This window comes from Bufo gargarizans, chromosome 1 (assembly GCF_014858855.1).
Source record: "Bufo gargarizans isolate SCDJY-AF-19 chromosome 1, ASM1485885v1, whole genome shotgun sequence".
NCBI classification, from domain to species: domain Eukaryota; kingdom Metazoa; phylum Chordata; class Amphibia; order Anura; family Bufonidae; genus Bufo; species Bufo gargarizans.
Window position 1 is genome coordinate 461,032,980 of NC_058080.1, and position 20,910 is coordinate 461,053,889.

General features: G+C 43.2%; 1 protein-coding gene across 1 annotated transcript in view; it reads left to right on the forward strand.

Annotated features, from left to right (window-relative positions):
* LOC122932752 (cytochrome P450 1A1-like) overlaps positions 1–20,910 on the forward strand; it is a 46,098-nt gene that overhangs the window by 16,498 nt on the left and 8,690 nt on the right. The window contains exons 4-5 of the mRNA XM_044287348.1: positions 6,533–6,622; positions 8,862–8,985. Coding sequence (XP_044143283.1) covers positions 6,533–6,622; positions 8,862–8,985 — 214 coding nt within the window. The remainder of the gene's footprint in view (positions 1–6,532; positions 6,623–8,861; positions 8,986–20,910) is intronic.

Here is a 20,910-nt window from a genome sequence, read left to right on the forward strand (position 1 = left end):
TAGTCCCAGAGCTGCAACGAGATTTCGCCCATTATCACACACCACCAGGCCGGGCTTGAGGCTCACCGGCAGCAACCACTCGTCGGTCTGTTGTTCTATACCCCGCCACAACTCCTGTGCGGTGTGGGGCCTGTCCCCCAAACATATGAGTTTCAGAATGGCCTGCTGACGTTTACCCCGGGCTGTGCTGAAGTTGGTGGTGAAGGTGTGTGGCTGACTGGATGAGCAGGTGGAAGAAGAGGAGGAGGAAGCCGAGAAGGAGGAGGTGGCAACAGGAGGCAAAGAATGTTGCCCTGCGATCCTTGGCGGCGGAAGGACGTGCGCCAAACAGCTCTCCGCCTGGGGCCCAGCTGCCACTACATTTACCCAGTGTGCAGTTAGGGAGATATAGCGTCCCTGGCCGTGCTTACTGGTCCACGTATCTGTGGTTAGGTGGACCTTGCCACAGATGGCGTTGCGCAGTGCACACTTGATTTTATCGGATACTTGGTTGTGCAGGGAAGGCACGGCTCTCTTGGAGAAGTAGTGCCGGCTGGGAACAACATACTGTGGGACAGCAAGCGACATGAGCTGTTTGAAGCTGTCTGTGTCCACCAGCCTAAATGACAGCATTTCATAGGCCAGTAGTTTAGAAATGCTGGCATTCAGGGCCAGGGATCGAGGGTGGCTAGGTGGGAATTTACGCTTTCTATCAAATGTTTGTGAGATGGAGAGCTGAACGCTGGCGTGTGACATGGTTGAGACGCTTGGTGACGGAGGTGGTGGTGGTGGTGTTGGTGGTACATCCCCTGTTTGCTGGGCGGCAGGTGCCAACGTTCCTCCAGAGGCGGAGGAAGAGGCCGAGGCGGCAGCAGCAGAATAGGCCGAGGCGGCAGCAGCAGAAGAGGTAGCAGGGGGAGCCTGAGTGACTTCCTTGGTTTTAAGGTGTTTACTCCACTGCAGTTCATGCTTTGCATGCAGGTGCCTGGTCATGCAGGTTGTGCTCAGGTTCAGAACGTTAATGCCTCGCTTCAGGCTCTGATGGCACAGCGTGCAAACCACTCGGGTCTTGTCGTCAGCACATTGTTTGAAGAAGTGCCATGCCAGGGAACTCCTTGAAGCTGCCTTTGGGGTGCTCGGTCCCAGATGGCGGCGGTCAGTAGCAGGCGGAGTCTCTTGGCGGCGGGTGTTCTGCTTTTGCCCACTGCTCCCTCTTTTGCTACGCTGTTGGCTCGGTCTCACCACTGCCTCTTCCTCCGAACTGTGAAAGTCAGTGGCACGACCTTCATTCCATGTGGGGTCTAGGACCTCATCGTCCCCTGCATCGTCTTCCACCCAGTCTTGATCCCTGACCTCCTGTTCAGTCTGCACACTGCAGAAAGACGCAGCAGTTGGCACCTGTGTTTCGTCATCATCAGAGACATGCTGAGGTGGTATTCCCATGTCCTCATCATCAGGAAACATAAGTGGTTGTGCGTCAGTGCATTCTATGTCTTTCACCGCTGGGGAAGGGCTAGGTGGATGCCCTTGGGAAACCCTGCCAGCGGAGTCTTCAAACAGCATAAGAGACTGCTGCATAACTTGAGGCTGAGACAGTTTCCCTGGTATGCATGGGGGTGATGTGACAGACTGATGGGGTTGGTTTTCAGGCGCCATCTGTGCGCTTTCTGCAGAAGACTGGGTGGGAGATAATGTGAACGTGCTGGATCCACTGTCGGCCACCCAATTGACTAATGCCTGTACCTGCTCAGGCCTTACCATCCTTAGAACGGCATTGGGCCCCACCATATATCGCTGTAAATTCTGGCGGCTACTGGGACCTGAGGTAGTTGGTACACTAGGACGTGTGGATGTGGCAGAACGGCCACGTCCTCTCCCAGCACCAGAGGGTCCACTAACACCACCACGACCATGTCCACGTCCGCGTCCCTTACTAGATGTTTTTCTCATTGTTATGGTTCACCACAACAACAAATATATTATTTGGCCCAATGTATTGTATTCAAATTCAGCGGGATATAAATTTGAGGCCTAGTATTTAGGCGCTGGGTGACCGGTATGGATTTAGTGACAGAATTAGACTTGGAAATGCACAGAAGCGTGTGTGTGAAGTTATTCTGAATGACCCTATGTGCACCTTCAATATGATCTACCCTTTTAGGGATAGATTTCAAATAGCTCTGATATAGCAGAAACGACTAAATTATGAAATTGCTAAATTGGGAATTGTATTTCAACCCAGAACAAAAAATGTGCTTTGACGGACACTAAATAACTTTCCCAGCCACAACAGGACAGCGGTAACGAGAGATTTAGCGGGATATAAATTTGAGGCCTAGTATTTAGGCGCTGGGTGACAGGTATGGGTTTAGTGACAGAATTAGATTTGGAAATGCACAGTAGCGGGTGTGTGAAGTTATTCTGAATGACCCTATGTGCACCTTGAATATTATATACCCTTTTAGGGATAGATTTCAAATAGCTCTGATATAGCAGAAACCACTAAATTATGAAATTGCTAAATTGGGAATTGTATTTCAACCCAGAACAAGAAATGTGCTTGAACGGACACTAAATAACTCGCCCAGCTACAGCACTAAGGACAGATTTAGCGGGATATAAATTTGAGGCCTAGTATTTAGGCGCTGGGTGACAGGTATGGGTTTAGTGCCAGAATTAGACTTGGAAATACACAGTAGCGGGTGTGTGTGAAGTTATTCTGAATGACCCAATGTGCACCTTGAATATTATATACCCTTTTAGGGATAGATTTCAAATAGCTCTGATATAGCAGAAACCACTAAATTATGAAATTGCTAAATTGGGAATTGTATTTCAACCCAGAACAAGAAATGTGCTTGAACGGACACTAAATAACTCGCCCAGCTACAGCACTAAGGACAGATTTAGCGGGATATAAATTTGAGGCCTAGTATTTAGGCGCTGGGTGACAGGTATGGGTTTAGTGCCAGAATTAGACTTGGAAATACACAGTAGCGGGTGTGTGTGAAGTTATTCTGAATGACCCAATGTGCACCTTGAATATTATATACCCTTTTAGGGATAGATTTCAAATAGCTCTGATATAGTAGAAACCACTAAATTATGAAATTGCTAAATTGGGAATTGTATTTCAACCCAGAACAAGAAATGTGCTTGAACGGACACTAAATAACTCGCCCAGCTACAGCACTAAGGACAGATTTAGCGGGATATAAATTTGAGGCCTAGTATTTAGGCGCTGGGTGACAGGTATGGGTTTAGTGCCAGAATTAGACTTGGAAATACACAGTAGCGGGTGTGTGTGAAGTTATTCTGAATGACCCAATGTGCACCTTGAATATTATATACCCTTTTAGGGATAGATTTCAAATAGCTCTGATATAGCAGAAACCACTAAATTATGAAATTGCTAAATTGGGAATTGTATTTCAACCCAGAACAAGAAATGTGCTTGAACGGACACTAAATAACTCGCCCAGCTACAGCACTAAGGACAGATTTAGCGGGATATAAATTTGAGGCCTAGTATTTAGGCGCTGGGTGACAGGTATGGGTTTAGTGCCAGAATTAGACTTGGAAATACACAGTAGCGGGTGTGTGTGAAGTTATTCTGAATGACCCAATGTGCACCTTGAATATTATATACCCTTTTAGGGATAGATTTCAAATAGCTCTGATATAGCAGAAACCACTAAATTATGAAATTGCTAAATTGGGAATTGTATTTCAACCCAGAACAAGAAATGTGCTTGAACGGACACTAAATAACTCGCCCAGCTACAGCACTAAGGACAGATTTAGCGGGATATAAATTTGAGGCCTAGTATTTAGGCGCTGGGTGACAGGTATGGGTTTAGTGCCAGAATTAGACTTGGAAATACACAGTAGCGGGTGTGTGTGAAGTTATTCTGAATGACCCAATGTGCACCTTGAATATTATATACCCTTTTAGGGATAGATTTCAAATAGCTCTGATATAGCAGAAACCACTAAATTATGAAATTGCTAAATTGGGAATTGTATTTCAACCCAGAACAAGAAATGTGCTTGAACGGACACTAAATAACTCGCCCAGCTACAGCACTAGGGACAGATTTAGCGGGATATAAATTTGAGGCCTAGTATTTAGGCGCTGGGTGACAGGTATGGGTTTAGTGCCAGAATTAGACTTGGAAATACACAGTAGCGGGTGTGTGTGAAGTTATTCTGAATGACCCAATGTGCACCTTGAATATTATATACCCTTTTAGGGATAGATTTCAAATAGCTCTGATATAGCAGAAACCACTAAATTATGAAATTGCTAAATTGGGAATTGTATTTCAACCCAGAACAAGAAATGTGCTTGAACGGACACTAAATAACTCGCCCAGCTACAGCACTAGGGACAGATTTAGCTGGATATAAATTTGAGGCCTAGTATTTAGGCGCTGCGTGACAGGTATGGGTTTAGTGACAGAATTAGACTTGGAAATACACAGTAGCGGGTGTGTGTGAAGTTATTCTGAATGACCCAATGTGCACCTTGAATATTATATACCCTTTTAGGGATAGATTTCAAATAGCTCTGATATAGCAGAAACCACTAAATTATGAAATTGCTAAATTGGGAATTGTATTTCAACCCAGAACAAGAAATGTGCTTGAACGGACACTAAATAACTCGCCCAGCTACAGCACTAGGGACAGATTTAGCTGGATATAAATTTGAGGCCTAGTATTTAGGCGCTGGGTGACCGGTATGGATTTAGTGACAGAATTAGACTGGGATATGGCCAAAAAATAAACAGACTATTGCTGGTTAAATGCACTTGGTGTGACAGCTTCACCCTGATGTAGGCTTTAGCCAAAAAACAACCACACCATTGAGGGTTAAATGCACTTGGTGACAGGCGCAGCTTGCCCCTGATTTAGTATGTGGCCAAAAAATGAACAGACTATTGCTGGTTAAATGCACTTGGTGTGACAGCTTCACCCTGATGTAGGCTTTAGCCAAAAAACAACCACACCATTGAGGGTTAAATGCACTTGGTGACAGGCGCAGCTTGCCCCTGATTTTGTATATGGCCAAAAAATGAACAGACTATTGCTGGTTAAATGCACTTGGTGTGACAGCTTCACCCTGATGTAGGCTTTAGCCAAAAAACAACCACACCATTGAGGGTTAAATGCACTTGGTGACAGGCGCAGCTTGCCCCTGATTTAGTATATGGCCAAAAAATGAACAGACTATTGCTGGTTAAATGCACTTGGTGTGACAGCTTCACCCTGATGTAGGCTTTAGCCAAAAAACAACCACACCATTGAGGGTTAAATGCACTTGGTGACAGGCGCAGCTTGCCCCTGATTTTGTATATGGCCAAAAAATGAACAGACTATTGCTGGTTAAATGCACTTGGTGTGACAGCTTCACCCTGATGTAGGCTTTAGCCAAAAAACAACCACACCATTGAGGGTTAAATGCACTTGGTCGCAGCTTGTGCTGGCGCACCACAAGACACAAAATGGCCGCCGATCACCCCAGAAAAATGTGACTGACAAACGGTCTGTGCAGCCTAAAAACAGTGAGCAATTGAGGATCAGCAGCTCAATGATCCACAGCTGCAGATCGATCAGTTAATCAAGTCCTTTGGAGGAGTTAATCTGCCTAATCTCGCCCTACTGTCGCAGCCGCAACCTCTCCCTACGCTAATCAGAGCAGAGTGACGGGCGGCGCTATGTGACTCCAGCTTAAATAGAGGCTGGGTCACATGGTGCTCTGGCCAATCACAGCCATGCCAATAGTAGGCATGGCTGTGATGGCCTCTTGGGGCAAGTAGTATGACGCTTGTTGATTGGCTGCTTTGCAGCCTTTCAAAAAGCGCCAAGAAAGCGTCACAAAAGCGCGAAGAAAGCGACGAACACCGAACCCGAACCCGGACTTTTACGAAAATGTCCGGGTTCGGGTCCGTGTCACGGACACCCCAAAATTCGGTACGAACCCGAACTATACAGTTCGAGTTCGCTCATCCCTAATTATAAATGTATGACTAGTTGTCTCTTCTCATACCAATATTAGCTGTTTCTTGAGGTTTTCTGAAGCCAAACTTTCAGAGATGAGTTGGAAACCAAGTTGGCATCGCTAAAATAAAAACACCATTAGGGTCCATTCACACGTCCGCAAAATGGATCCGCATCCGTTCCGCAATTTTGCGGAACGGGTGCAGACCCATTCATTTTCAATAGGGCCGGAATGTGCTGTCCGCATCCACATTTGCGGATCCGCACTTCCGCATCCGTGCTTCCGTTTCCGCAAAAAATAGAACATGTCCTATTCTTGTCCGCAATTGCGGACAAGAACAGGCATATTCTATTAGTGCCGGCAATGTGCGGTCCGCAAAATGCGGAACGCACATTGCCGCTTTCCGTGTTTTGCGTATCCGTGGCTCTGTGTATCCGCAAAACACATTGCGGACGTGTGAATGGAGCCTAAGAGAACATTTTCTGTGCTGTCTAAATTCAGTACAATGTTTGTTTCCTTGTATGACCAAAATGTTATTTTCTTATATAGGCTTTGACACCATCTCCTCTGCATTACTATGGTGTATGTTGTACTTGTTAAAGTATCCAGAAATGCAAGAGAAAGTCCAGAAGGAAATTGGTAAGGCATTTACATAATTGTTGTTCTGATTCAGGCTTTTACATTATGTAAAATAATATCTTAAATTTCCCAAAACTTTGGAATTCCAGCTAATGGCTCATAACGGTGTCCGCCATTTTACAGATTAGAAGACAGCACAGCAGGGTAGCGAAGGAAGATAATGGCTCCCTGGGTGATGCCCTAGCTGCAGGCTTGCCGATACACTAATGCCTTGCAGTCCGCCTCAGCCAATCAGGAGGAATGATATTGAATGTGCAATAGACACTATATAAGATCATAACCAGGAAAACCAGGTGTATTTTAAGCTTTTACACTGATGTGACAGGATGTCTGGAAGACAGAGTGCAAATAAAGCTTATCTTTAAACACACAGTACAGCTAGTTTAGGGTCGAATGGGGACAGCTTTAATAAAGATATTAGTTAGCTGAATGAATTGCTAGACAGCGAGAGATTTTACAGAGGGAAAGGACAGTGTAGTGCATTGGGTGTCACTGTGGTGCAGCTATTTCCATCAAGTGCTTGTACTGCACATCAATATTTAAAGTTACAGTACTCATTTTCTTCTTAATGTCTGTTAGCTGCCAATCAGTCCAATTTACTTTAAATACAATCACAGACAAAAATCTTCTACAATATTAATCCTGCTGATGATGGTATACTGACTGACATGTATTTCTGTTTCATAGTTGCACTAGACTCCATTCAATTGACATATATTTAAACATATTGCAAAGTTTCTTTTTTTTTATAAAAAAAAAGGTGTTTAAATTGTAGTACAAAAATTCCATTTATCACATGGATACGGACTGCCTGAACAGTCAAGTTCAGTCATATCTGGACTGTGACTTTTCTCTTCTGACCCATGGACTTCTAGGCCAGCAGATTGGACTAGTGGCAGGACCTGGGTGAGTTTGCCATGCGTGTACTGTCTTATCCAGCCTCCAGTGTACTGTCAGAATGGTATGGATCTGTGAGGATTTTCACAGACATCTGCTTGATGTCAATAAATACATCTGCCATTTCTGACAGTGAGGACTGGCTCTTTATTGCCAGCCCAATTATACTATTGCCACTGTATGCCTTTTCATCATATCCCATACTGTGCTGCTGCAGCTATCACTGTCCCTGTTGCCACCACTACTGCCCCTACACAGCCACCCGTATCTCGCCTTGTTTATTAGGTTTTATACTGTACTGCTATTGCTGTAGTTACTTATGCCCTGCTGCCACTATATACTACCCCTCCACAGCCACACTTTCTCTGCCTTGTCCGTCAGATTCCATGTCGTACTGCTACTGTCTAAAGACGAGAATTTGTTCACAGCTTTTGTAACAACAAAAGCAATTGCTTTTTCTCTTTCCCAGAACTTTACCTATTATTTAAATCAGGTTTTTCATAAAACCCTTTTCAGACTTTTATACTAGTCCCTAGTTTATACTTTCATTTTTATACTAGTCACTAAGTCTAATAATATGTTGAGACTTCCTGTTTTGTAGAGATCACTTTTCAGCAGTCATCTTATTATCATCACAGGCAGGATTACAATGACAGATAACACCTGTAAATAGATACCATAGGATCACACCACAATAGGTGATGGTCACAGCTAATCTCCTCCACCACCTTGTACAATGTCCTCTGCACAGGTCACAAGAGCACTCTCCTATAGTAGTCAATGGATATTTCCTGTCTATTGTGCCTATGGTCCATGTGGCTGCAGTAAAGCATATTTCTAAATGCTTAGGATATGCAGCCAAATTCATTATCTAATAAAAATAAGTGCCCCAGATCAGCTTAATTTGCTTTATTCTGGTACTGTACATGAGGCTCCAGAGCAGAGGGACATTTTTTCCACTAGATATACAATCAAAACTGGCCACCTCTCCTGATATGTCTGCTTTAGTAAAGATTTATCTGTGAAGACATTCTTTAATGAATTGGTCTTTAGAGGAGCAATTATAGACATTTGTATGATAATTCAATCTAACTTTTAAAGAGTGTCATTTATGGAATATTCATAGAACTAAAATTGTCTGCTTGGTGGGCTCCCATGTCTGGTACCCCTCATAATGGGGTCCTGTAAACCCTACCTTTTAGAGAAATGGTGGTCAAGGGCAGAAAGAGCTGAAAATGCATGTGACATGATTAAAATTACATGAGGTACAGTGATATTTTTTGGTAAAATAATTGCATTTATGGATTAAATTGTGTTGTAAACTGAATTATTGTCTCCTCAGATGAGATTATTGGAACAAGCAGATCGCCCAGGTTTGATGATAGAAAAGATTTGCATTACACCGAGGCGTTTATCAATGAAGTTCTAAGACATTCATCTTTTGTACCACTCACAATTCCCCACTGGTATGTATAGACAGTGATGCCGTATGTCAAAGGGATTTTCCATCTTAAAGTAACCAAGTGGTTTCCATAATTTTCATGTTCACGTTAGAGGTAAAACGATGTACACTATGGATCAATTATACCGTTCATAACTCGTTAATATGACGCCAGATCCACTGACTAGTGTGAGTTTTGCACAGTTTATACTTTCCTCAGAGCAAGCTGGACACTGATCTATAAAGCATGCACTGAGATGAAGGCCTTGGCAATTAGATTAGATTTTAGTGAAAATCAAAGCCACAAGGTACAGTTAGGCCTCAACTACAGTGAGGAACAGAAGTAGTTGGCCACAAGGTACAGTTAGGCCTCAACTACAGTGAGGAACAGAAGTAGTTGGCCACAAGGTACAGTTAGGCCTCAACTACAGTGAGGAACAGAAGTAGTTGAACACCCTGCGATTTCGCAAGTTCTCCCACTTAGAAATCATGGAGGGGTCTGAAAATCACATGGTAGGTGCATTCCCACTCTGAGAGACAGAATTAAAAAATACAATTCAGGAAATCCCATTGTATGATTTGTAGTGTTGAGCGAGCATGCTCGGCCGAATACCTGTTCGGCTCGAGCATCGCTATGCTTGGCACATGGCGGTACTCGGCCAAGTACCACATGTGGTCGAGCGCCATGCTCGAGTCTCCTTCCCGCACGTTTCGAGGCTGCTAAGCAGCCAATAAATGTGCAGGTAAGTTCTTCCCTCACTGTAATGCCAGTAGCCATGTTGGGTGCTGGCATTACAGTGATTGGCTGGCCAGAACGTGTCATCGGGTGCTATATAGCACCCGATGACACATGCTCGGATCAGTCATAGTCAGGAAGAACAGAGCGTAGGAAGGGAAAGGCAGCGTAGGGAGCGAAATTTACAGTTCTTATTCTAAGAAAAGCTACTGTGTGTGTGTGTTTTAGAGCAGCAATACATTTTTACCTGCGCTAAATTGATCAGTCTCAGGGACATCCGTGCTGAGGAAGGGGCAGATTTAATACACATCCGTGACATATACAGTACGCCATCCGAAAACAGTTTCTTTAGCGTAAATTTAAATAATCAGGGGCCAGCCCTCATCTACTGTCTCTGTAGTGTGTGCGTGTAATACACATCCGTAAAATATACATTACTCCATCCGAAAATTGTTTCTTTAACGTAAATTTAAATAATCAGGGGCGTAATCTAGTGCCCATAGTGTGTTGTTTTCTGTGATAAATACAGTACGCCATCAGAAAACTGTTTCTTTAGGGCAAATTTAACTAATCTGACATATACTGTCCTGCATCCGAAAACAGTGTCTTTAGTGGACTGTAAAACAATTTGCGCCACATCTAGTGACAAAACCATTAATATGAAGAAGGCGAGCACTAAGGCACGGGGAAGTGGGTGTGATACTGATGGTGCACGCAGAGACCGTGGCCCTGGGCGCAATGAAGCTGTACCTGCTGCCAGTGCACCAGACAAAAAAAAAACATCCACCGTACCCAGCTTCATGTCCAACTTAGCTGGGCGGCGCAGGACAACACTGTCCAAGTTGGACCAGTGCGAACAGTTGGTCAGTTACGAATATAGAAAAAATGGTGGCTCACTCACTGTTCCACTTTTGAAGAGGTGCACTGCCCTGCAGCACTCCCTATTGCTGATGTAGTGAAAAAGAAAGTGATTGGGTTGGGCGTCACTCAAATATCAGGCAAACATATGTCCAGGTGGATTGTATCAGAATAATTTTATATATATATCACACATATAATACAAACAACATGTCGCATAAAACTATATACTTTAAAAACAGCAATTTTAATCAGGATTAAAAATGGATGAGTAACACTGAATCAATTATGCCAAATGAATTTCAAAGTTTGTGACTCAAAGGAAAAAAGTCTCATACAATGTATGTCACTATAAGGCTGTATCACCGTGACCTTAAGTTCCTTCTAAGTTTGTGGCCCAGAGAGGTGGAATCTCATACAAATGTTTGTGGAATCTCATACAAATGTATGAGATTCCACCTCTCTGGGCCACAAACTTGGAAGGAGCTCCCCAGCTCACCGACTGTTGTGCGACATGAGCATGCACTGGAACTCTATGTTCCACATGTTGGCCAGGCTTTGAAAGCAGGAGAGGGCAGTTGTGGAATACCAGCTGCAACATGGTCGTCGCTTTTTGAGTCAACTGCCACTATTCACAAGCTAGGAGTGGGCATTGATGTCAGACCTCTTTGAGGTTTTAAAAAACTTTGATGAATCCACACAGATGGTTAGTGGCGATAACGCTATTATCAGCGTAACCATCCCACTGCTATGTCTACTCAAACGATCGCTGCTCACAATTAAGGACGACGCTCTGAATGTGGCAGACAAGGAAATAGTGGAAGACATTACACAGGGTGATAGTCAGCCAACTCTCAGTTCATCTTCTCTGTGCGAATTGGACCATGAAGAGAAGGAGGAGCTGGAGACAGTTACCTCTGCTACAGAGGGTGGTACCCATGGAACTTTAATTTAATTCTGTGGATGGGCAGAAGAGAAGGAGGAGGATGAGGAGATGGAGAGTCATTCTGATGTCGACATCGATGTCTTGCCTGTTGGTACTCTGGCACACATGGCTGACTTCATGTTAGGCTGCCTTTTCCACGACCCTCACGTTATACGCATTTTAGATAACACGGATTACTGGGTGTTCACCCTTCTCGACCCCCGCTACAAAGAGAACTTCTCATCTCTAATTCCTGTGGTGGATTGGACGAGTAAAACTTTCCATCTGACAACGTTTGTGGCACAGTCTGTATTTCCTTAGGCAACCGAGGAAGGGAGACAAGGGGAACACACAGCAGTTCCAACAAAGGCAGGCAACACTCTGCAAGGCATGGGACACTTTCATGACACCCCGCTAGCAACCTCACCCTGAAGTGCGGCCTAGTGGTACAAGGAGGGAAAAGTTTTGGAAGATGGTGAAGGAATACAGCAGACCGTGTCAGCGTCCTCAATGATCCCTCAGTGCCTTAAAACTACTGTGCGTCCAAGATGGACACGTGGCATGAACTTGCGCTCTACGCCTTGGAGGTGCTGGCCTGCCCTGCCGCCAGCGTTTTGTCTGAGGGTGTATTTAGTGCTGCTGGTTGCATTATAACAGATAATAGTAATTAAGAACATTTCCAAAACCCACTTTTTAAGGACCAGTTGAGGTCTGAAGTCACTTTGTTGGGCTTACATAGTGAACACCCCCCATAAATGACCAAAGTGTATAAACTACACCCCTAAAGCTACTCAAAATAGATTTTACAAACTTCGTTAAACCTTTAGGTGTTTCGCAAGAATTAAAGCAAAATAGAGATGATATTTTTAAATTTTACTTTTTTGGGCAGATTTTCAATTTTAATTAATTTTTTTCTTTAAAACATCGAGGGTTAACAGTCAAACAAAACTTGGTTTTTGGAAGGCAGATTTTGCTGGACTGGTTTTTAGATGCCATGTCCCATTTTAAGCCTTCCTAATGTACCCTTACAGTAGAAACTCCCAAAAAGTTGCCAGTTTTATTGGTACTATTTTGGGGTACATATGATTTTTAATTGCTCTATATTATGTTTTTTGTGAGGCAAGGTAACCAAAATATGGCTGTTTTGGCACAGTTTTTATTTTTTACAACATTCATCTGACAGGCTAGATCGTGTGCTATTTTTATAGAGCAGGTTGTTACGGATGTGGCAATACCTGATATGTATACTTTTTCTATTTATTTCTCTTTAACACAATAATAGCATATTTGACACAAAAAAATGATGTTTTAGTGTCTCATGTGTCTATTTTTTGAGCAATTTTCTTATGTAGGGGCTCTTTTTTTGCAGGATGAGGTGATGGTTATATTGGTATCATTTTGTGGGACATACACCTTTTTGATCGCTTGGTGTTGCACTTTTTGTGATGTAAGGTGACAAAAATGACCCTTTTTTATGGTGTTTATCGGTCGGAGTGGATCATGTGATATATTTATAGAGCCAGTCATTATGGACGCGGCGATACCTAATATGTGTTTTTTCTTTTTCTTTTTTCTTTTTTTATTATAAAATCAGGGAAAAAGGGGCGTTTTTCTTTTTCACTTAAAACTTTTTTTTGTAAAAACACAGTTTTTACTTAATTTTTTTACTTTATTTCTGACTTTAACTTTTGGGGGTCTGATCCCCTCTGCAATGCATTACTATACATCGGGCACCCATAAAAGGCAGGTCCCCATGCGGTGCAAGGCATTAGGCAGCCTCTGCATGGAATCGGGCTGCCTTCTCATCCATCGAGTTCCCGCCACATCAGTGGGGGACCCGAATGGCTCCCTCACATGCAGCAAGCCCGTTCTATGTCGCGGTCAGCGTAGACCGCGGCATAGATGGGGTTAATGCGCCGGCATCAGTGTTTTCACTGATGTCGGCGCATACAACAGGGGTCCAGCTAACGGGAACAGCCGGTCCCCTGCAGCTGCTCGGGCTGGCGCAGCTCCTGCACCCGCCCGATCGGCACGCCGTAACAGTACTGCGCTGGGCGGCAAGTCACGTCCCGCTGCACCATACTATTACGACGCTGGTCGGGAAGGGGTTAACACTGATTTTCTAAGGTGTTCAAACAATTATGTTCAGCAGAGCAAGACAAATTATTTAAAATCATACAATTTCTGACCCCTCCATGATTTCTAAGTTACTTGCAAAATCGCAGGGTGTTCAAATACTTCTGTTCCTTACTATACTGGTTTTTGTTCTGCAAACAAAATCCATAAAAACCGTTTCCATCTGCTTTCCATTTTTCCCCCTCCCATAAATAGAAAATGTTATTGTCCGACTATTGGCCCATAAAAAAAACAAATGGGTAGTCTGTCATTCATGCAAACGGATAGCAAATAAATGCTCATGTGTCTAAAGCATTAGGAATACTAATAATCAACTTCTTTTGGTTGAAATATTTTGGGTGCAGAACAGGACAGGGGCTCCATGCAGGAAGGTCCCTGTCACGCGGCCTGTTCATTCCTCCTAATCAGAGCAACGAGGCTCTGACAGTAAAGAAGACTGAAGCCACGTGGCACGACAGGTGACACAAAGCAGAAAAAAGTAATATCCAGCCCTATGGCATCAATCAAAATAAATATGGTTTTATTTCAGATCATAGCATTTTAATGGATGAAATTAAACTAAATTTTTTAACGGATGCTGCAGTGCTGAATATTCTGAATATTCTTTCTTCTGGATTTATATTTGGCTCAACATTAAACACAAACTAAAAAAAATACTTGGTTGATTTGGCAGCTAAGAAGTTGCATTGTGTTGCAATGCAAATAAAGGCACATTATGCTGTGACAAGCATTAGGTGACTGTAAAGCTAACTTGTGGCATTATTAATTAAAGGTACAGATTTCTTTATATCCACATAATCCACTCAGTCATATTAGTCTTAGGCCTCTTGCACACAAATTTATTTTTTACGTTTCCGTTAGGTTTTTGTGGATTCTGTTTGTGGTCCGTATGTGGAACCATTAATTTCAATGGTTCCGCCAAAAAAACGGAATATACTCCGTATGCATTCCGTTTCCGTATTTCCGTTCCGCTGATAGAACTTGTCCTATTATTGCCCGCAAATAATGATCTGTGGCTCTATTCAAGTCAATGGGTCCGCAAAAAAAACAAATGCATACGGAACACATCCGTATGTCATCCGTTTTTTGCAGATCGATGCCCACTTTGCCCATGTGTATACTGTTGAAACACATTACTGTACATTACATTAATGATTAAAAATGTAATGTTTCTGTTTGCGATCCGCAAACAACAGATCGCAAAATACTGAAAAAGTCATCGGGTCATGTGCAAGAGGCCTTATTCAAAAGGTTTTTTTTATTTTTTTATGTTTTAAAATATTTATTGAGTAAAAAGTCAATACACAATTTGGAGGATCAAGTTCCTCCTGAAAGTAACATGTGATAAACATATTAACAGAAAGGTACAAGTAATCTTGGATCTCTGTTGTGGTTCTTAGTGTAGCTTAGTCTAGGAAGAATCACCATAGTGAACGAGAGCAACTACCTGAGCATGGGCTAAAGGGTCATGAAAGGTTATCTCTAGAGAGTTAAGCTAATGGAGGAAGAACTGGGGAAGAATGATCTGATGCAGGATGATCTAGTAGTGAATAATCTAAAGCGTGATGATCTGGAGCAGGAACTGCGCAGGGCCAAAGAGTGGCTAAGTAAATAGATATATAGGTCTATTAAAAGTCCAGGTTCTAAGAGACTGAATATTCTCTGAAGACCTTCCATTTGCGCCAAATATTGTTAAACCTATGGATTGAGCTCTTTCCCAAGCAGATATCTCTCACATTCTGTAAAGCTGGTCAACTTTAAGAGGCCATTGCTCAATTGATGGAAGCTCCTCAGAGAGCCAATACCTAGGAACCAAAAACTTGGGGTCTGGCCTATTTGGAAGATCTACTCCCACCATTTTTTGATGCTTGGGCATGTCCACCAGATATGGAGGAAAGTGCCCCTGTCTTTCATGCACCTCCAACAGATGGGTCAGAAGTAAAAGTGGTGTCAAGATCTTTTTCCCAAAGTCTGATAAAAGCTGGAGTAACTTTGGTGGGAGGGATTCTGAGTTTTTTGTAAATTTGTGATATAAGCTTCAGAGGGCTCTGAGGGCAGCTAATTAGGCTCTCAAACCAGACCTGAGGTCTGTATAGATCATTGATATTTACATTTTGGGAGAGGTATGCTTTTAAGAAGTGTAGGGATAGTGAATCCCTGTTTTTTGTCCTAGATAGTCCAGTGTAAGAGTTTGTGAATCTAAGAGGATTTCCTGGATCTTTATGGGGGAACGTCTAGTTTTAAGGGGGAGGCTATCGTATAAAGCTTTAGGTGCCAAATTTAGAACATCTCTATTTTGTAGAAGCGGGGAAGGGAGGGGGATTGAGTACTGTGATTTTTGAAACCAGTCCCAAGCAGAGAAGGTGGCTTTCACTAATAGAGTAGCTTGAGTAAGGGCCAAGTGGGTAGTCTTGAAACCCAGGAGTATAGCTCTGAATGAAGTGCCTAACATGTGTTGTTCCATGTTTACCCAGGATTTGTTTAGTGGAGCTCTCAGCCAATCAACTACTCTAGCCAGGAGGATTGCTTTGCCGTAACGTTCGGGGTCTGGTAGCGCGATTCCACCTAGGTTTTTGGGCCGGCTTAAGGTGTCGTATGAGAGTCGGGCTTTCTTCTTGTTCCATATAAAGGATCTGAAGATGGATCTAAGTGACGTTTAGAAGGATTTAGGGACAGGGATGGGCAGGACCTGTTGAAGGTATGTTAATTTTGGAAGAACTAGGGATGTTAGGATATTTTTCCTACCAAACCATGATAGGATGGGGAGAACAAGTCTGTTTAAAACCTCCCTAATATTTTTTAAAAGGGGTGTGTAGTTAAGAGTTGGTTTGGGTCGGTGCTAATTTTCACTCCTAAATATGTTAAATAGGGCGAGGACTAATTGAACGGAGAGCTTTGTTCCTTGGGGGGGGGGGGGGTGAGTACCTAGGCTAATGATAAAAGATTTGCTATGGTTAACTCTAAAGTTAGAGAGGGAACTATAAATCTCTAGATGGTGGTAAATTCTAGGAAGGGCTCTATTTGGATTACTTATTATGACAAGTAGATTGTCTGCGAAAGCAGCAGTTTTGTGGTCCTGATCTCCCAAACATAAACCTTTAATCTCTTTGTCCAGTCTTATTGTCTGGAGGAGCGGTTCTAGCGTTAAGACGAACAAGAGAGGGGAAAGAGGGCACCCCTGTCTAGTTCTGTTTTTTATTAGAAAAGGGTCTGAGATTTGGTTATTTACCATGAAGGAAGCTGAGGCATTGGTATACATTGCGTTTATTGCGGATAGGAAGGCGGTTGAAAAGTTTTGGTTGGATAACACCTGTTTCACGAAGGACCATTTCACTCTGTCAAAGGCCTTCTCAGCATCAGCGCTGAGAAGGATTAGAGGGATGTTTTTTTGCGCTTTGCATACTAGAGGATGTTTAGGACTCTGGTTGTATTGTCTTTCCCTTCTCTACCTTTTACAAAACCTACTTGATCCCTATGTATCAAGAGGGGTAGAAGCTTAGCTAGTCTATTGGCCATTAATTTCACTAGAAGTTTGAGGTCCAAATTTAGAAGTGAGATAGGCCTATAATTTTGGCATAAGGTGTGGTCCTTACCCTCCTTAGGGATGAGAGTGATATGGGCTTTGGTCATGTCTCCCGAGAGAGAATTGCCTTCTAACGGGGAATTGAAGACTTTGACCAGGTGGGGGCTTAGAGTGTCTAAAAATGTGGAATAGTAGAGGATCGGGAGACCGTCGGGTCCTGAGCATTTTCCTTTAGGGGATTGTTGGATAGCTTCTGAACATTCTTTAGGCGTGAAGGGAGTAGCTAAGTTTTGTTTATCAATTTCTGATACGCTAGGGAGATTTAGTTTGTTGAGATATTCTGAGAGGGAGACTGTGGGTTTATCCATAGTGGAGTTTGGGTTTTTTGAGTCTATGTTATAAAGTGATTCATAGAAGCTTCTAAAGTGTTTGGCTATTTGTTGAGGGTCACAAGTGTGATATCCTGAAGGGTCTTTAAGACATTGAGACTAGTGAGTAAAATTAAAGGGATTTTGCACAGAGAAAACAGTATTGCATCAAAAAGATGTCTGTCCCAATAATATATATATGGTTGAGAGTGTCTTCAGGAACTTTTATTCTGTGCATCATGGGACTTGAAAGGAGAAGTCCTCTGGTTTAGGAAGGAGCATGGAAAGTTCTGAGGTATCTGAGGCAAGACGTCTCAGGGCTAATGGAGTGTTTTTCTTCTTTTGTCGCTGGGAATTTGGAGTTAGGAAAGACTCAAAGGGGGTAATTCTCGGGATATCCGGAAGGGAGTTCAGATCCTGGATGAGAGCCCAGTTTTTGATTTCCAATGGTGAGATCTCCAAATGGTCATAAACTTGATCTACAGGTCCTTCTAAAAAATTTTGCATATTGTGATAAAGTTCATTATTTTCTGTAATGTACTGATAAACATTAGACCTTCATATATTTTAGATTCATTACACACAACTGAAGTAGTTCAAGCCTTTTATTGTTTTAATATTGATGATTTTGGCATACAGCTCATGAAAACCCAAAATTCCTATCTAAAAAAATTAGCATATCATGAAAAGGTTCTCTAAACGAGCTATTAACCTAATCATCTGAATCAACTAATTAACTCTAAACACCTGCAAAAGATTCCTGAGGCTTTTAAAAACTCCCAGCCTGGTTCATTACTCAAAACCGCAATCATGGGTAAGACTGCCAACCTGGCTGCTGTCCAGAAGGCCATCATTGACACCCTTAAGCAAGAGGGTAAGAAACAGAAATTTCTGAACGAATAGGCTGTTCCCAGAGTGCTGTGTCAAGGCACCTCAGTGGGAAGTCTGTGGGAAGGAAAAAGTGTGGCAGAAAACGCTGCACAACGAGAAGAGGTGACCGGACCCTGAGGAAGATTGTGGAGAAGGACCGATTCCAGACCTTGGGGGACCTGCGGAAGCAGTGGACTGAGTCTGGAGTAGAAACAACCAGAGCCACCGTGTACAGGCGTGTGCAGGAAATGGGCTACAGGTGCCGCATTCCCCAGGTCAAGACACTTTTGAACCAGAAATTGCGGCAGAAGCGCCTGACCTGGGCTACAGAGAAGCAGCACTGGACTGTTGCTCAGTGGTCCAAAGTACTTTTTTCGGATGAAAGCAAATTTTACATGTCATTCGGAAATCAAGGTGCCAGAGTCTGGAGGAAGACTGGGGAGAGGGAAATGCCCAAATGCCTGAAGTTCAGTGTCAAGTACTCACAGTCAGTGATGGTCTGGGGTGCCATGTCAGCTGCTGGTGTTGGTCCACTGTGTTTTATCAAGGGCAGGGTCAATGCAGCTAGCTATCAGGAGATTTTGGAGCACTTCATGCTTCCATCTGCTGAAAAGCTTTATGGAGATGAAGATTTCATTTTTCAGCACGACCTGGCACCTGCTCACAGTGCCAAAGCCACTGGTAAATGGTTTACTGACCATGGTATTACTGTGCTCAATTGGCCTGCCAACTCTCCTGACCTGAACCCCATAGAGAATCTGTGGGATATTGGGAAGAGAAAGTTGAGAGATGCAAGACCCAACACTCTGGATGAGCTTAAGGCCGCCATCGAAGCATCCTGGGCCTCCATAACACCTCAGCAGTGCCACAGGCTGATTGCCTCAATGCCACGCCGCATTGAAGCAGTCATTTCTGCAAAAGGATTCCCGACCAAGTATTGAGTGCATAAATGAACATAATTATTTGAAGGTTGACTTTTTTTGTATTAAAAACACTTTTCTTTTATTGGTCGGATGAAATATGCTAATTTTTTTAGATAGGAATTTTGGGTTTTCATGAGCTGTATGCCAAAATCATCAATATTAAAACAAGAAAAGGCTTGAACTACTTCAGTTGTGTGTAATGAATCTAAAATATATGAAGGTCTAATGTTTATCAGTACATTACAGAAAATAATGAACTTTATCACAATATGCTAATTTTTTTAGAAGGACCTGTAGGTCAGAGTGTGATCTGATGGTGAAAAGACGACCATTGTGGAAGAAAGAGAGCCTAAATGGAAAGGTCCAGTGGTAAAGTACGTTGTGAGACCTGAGCCACTCTGTTAGGGGTTTGACCAACTTGCGTTTTCTCAGGGTCGCGGGAGTAAGATCTTGGTATATGAAAATCTTGTTGTTAGCAAAAAGCACCTCAGAGATCTCTCAAGCTCTAGAGAGCACTGCTTCTTTCTCCTGGAAATTGAGAAATCTACAGATGATGTCCCTGGGTGGTTCTGCCGGTTTTGGCCTGGGACGGAGAGCATGTTGGGCTCTTTCTAAGGTTACCGGCAAGGGATAGTCCGGGCCTAGTAAGTCCCCGCATATATTTTGTATTACCACATATATTTCGGAGGTGGGGACTGACCCCGGGATCCCCCGGAACCTCAAGTTGTTTCTCCGCCCGCGGTTCTCCTGGTCTTCCAGGGCGGTGTGGATTTCATTCAGGTATGTTTGGCACTTGTGCAATTTGGAGGAGGTAGCGTGCTGGAAATTGACTATGGCCAATTGAGTCGACTCCAGGGCCTCTACTCTGGACCCTAGTTGCCTGATGTCTTGGCGGAGGGAGGAGAGTTCATTAAGAACCGGTTCTATCGCTTTTGTTAGGGCCATCTTAAGAAACTTTCTGGAGATTGGCAAGCTTTGTTTGTTACCAGCCTCTTCTGCTTTGCTGTCTCTCTCCCATGTATCCGTCCCTTCCTCTCCGGCATCACTTGTGGCCGCGGGCGCCATCTTTGATTCTTTGGCCATGCCTGCATTGGCAGCGTTTTTGATAAATGTATCCATTTCTCCACTACTTTGGAGCGATCTATGCTGGTGGGAGGAATCACCGGTTTGGAATTCCCGATTTTAACCATTTTTGGCCAGGTAAGCTGGCGTTAGCTGGGATTATGATGAGCTTATGGATCAGAGCTCAGAGACGCACAGCCATACAGCTCAGGCGCTAGCTCCGCCCCCCCCCCCCCCAAGCCACCCAAACATACATTTTTAAATTTTAAATTTTAATCTTGAACAGGAAATAAAAACTAATAAAACAATGGAGGAATGTGAAAAATCCACACTGAGCTAAATGACAGTCTAAACAAGCTCCGATCCTCTATCTTAAAAGAAAAAATATAAGAGATAATCGAGACTATCTACATAACAGAGTCTATACATGGGCCGATGAAAGACGCCAGCAAAGACGCATGCGACAAACTATAGCTGGAAAAATTTGCACCTCAAGTGATTTTAGTGCACAAGATGAAAGCCAGTCTGATAGCGGACATATGAAGCTGC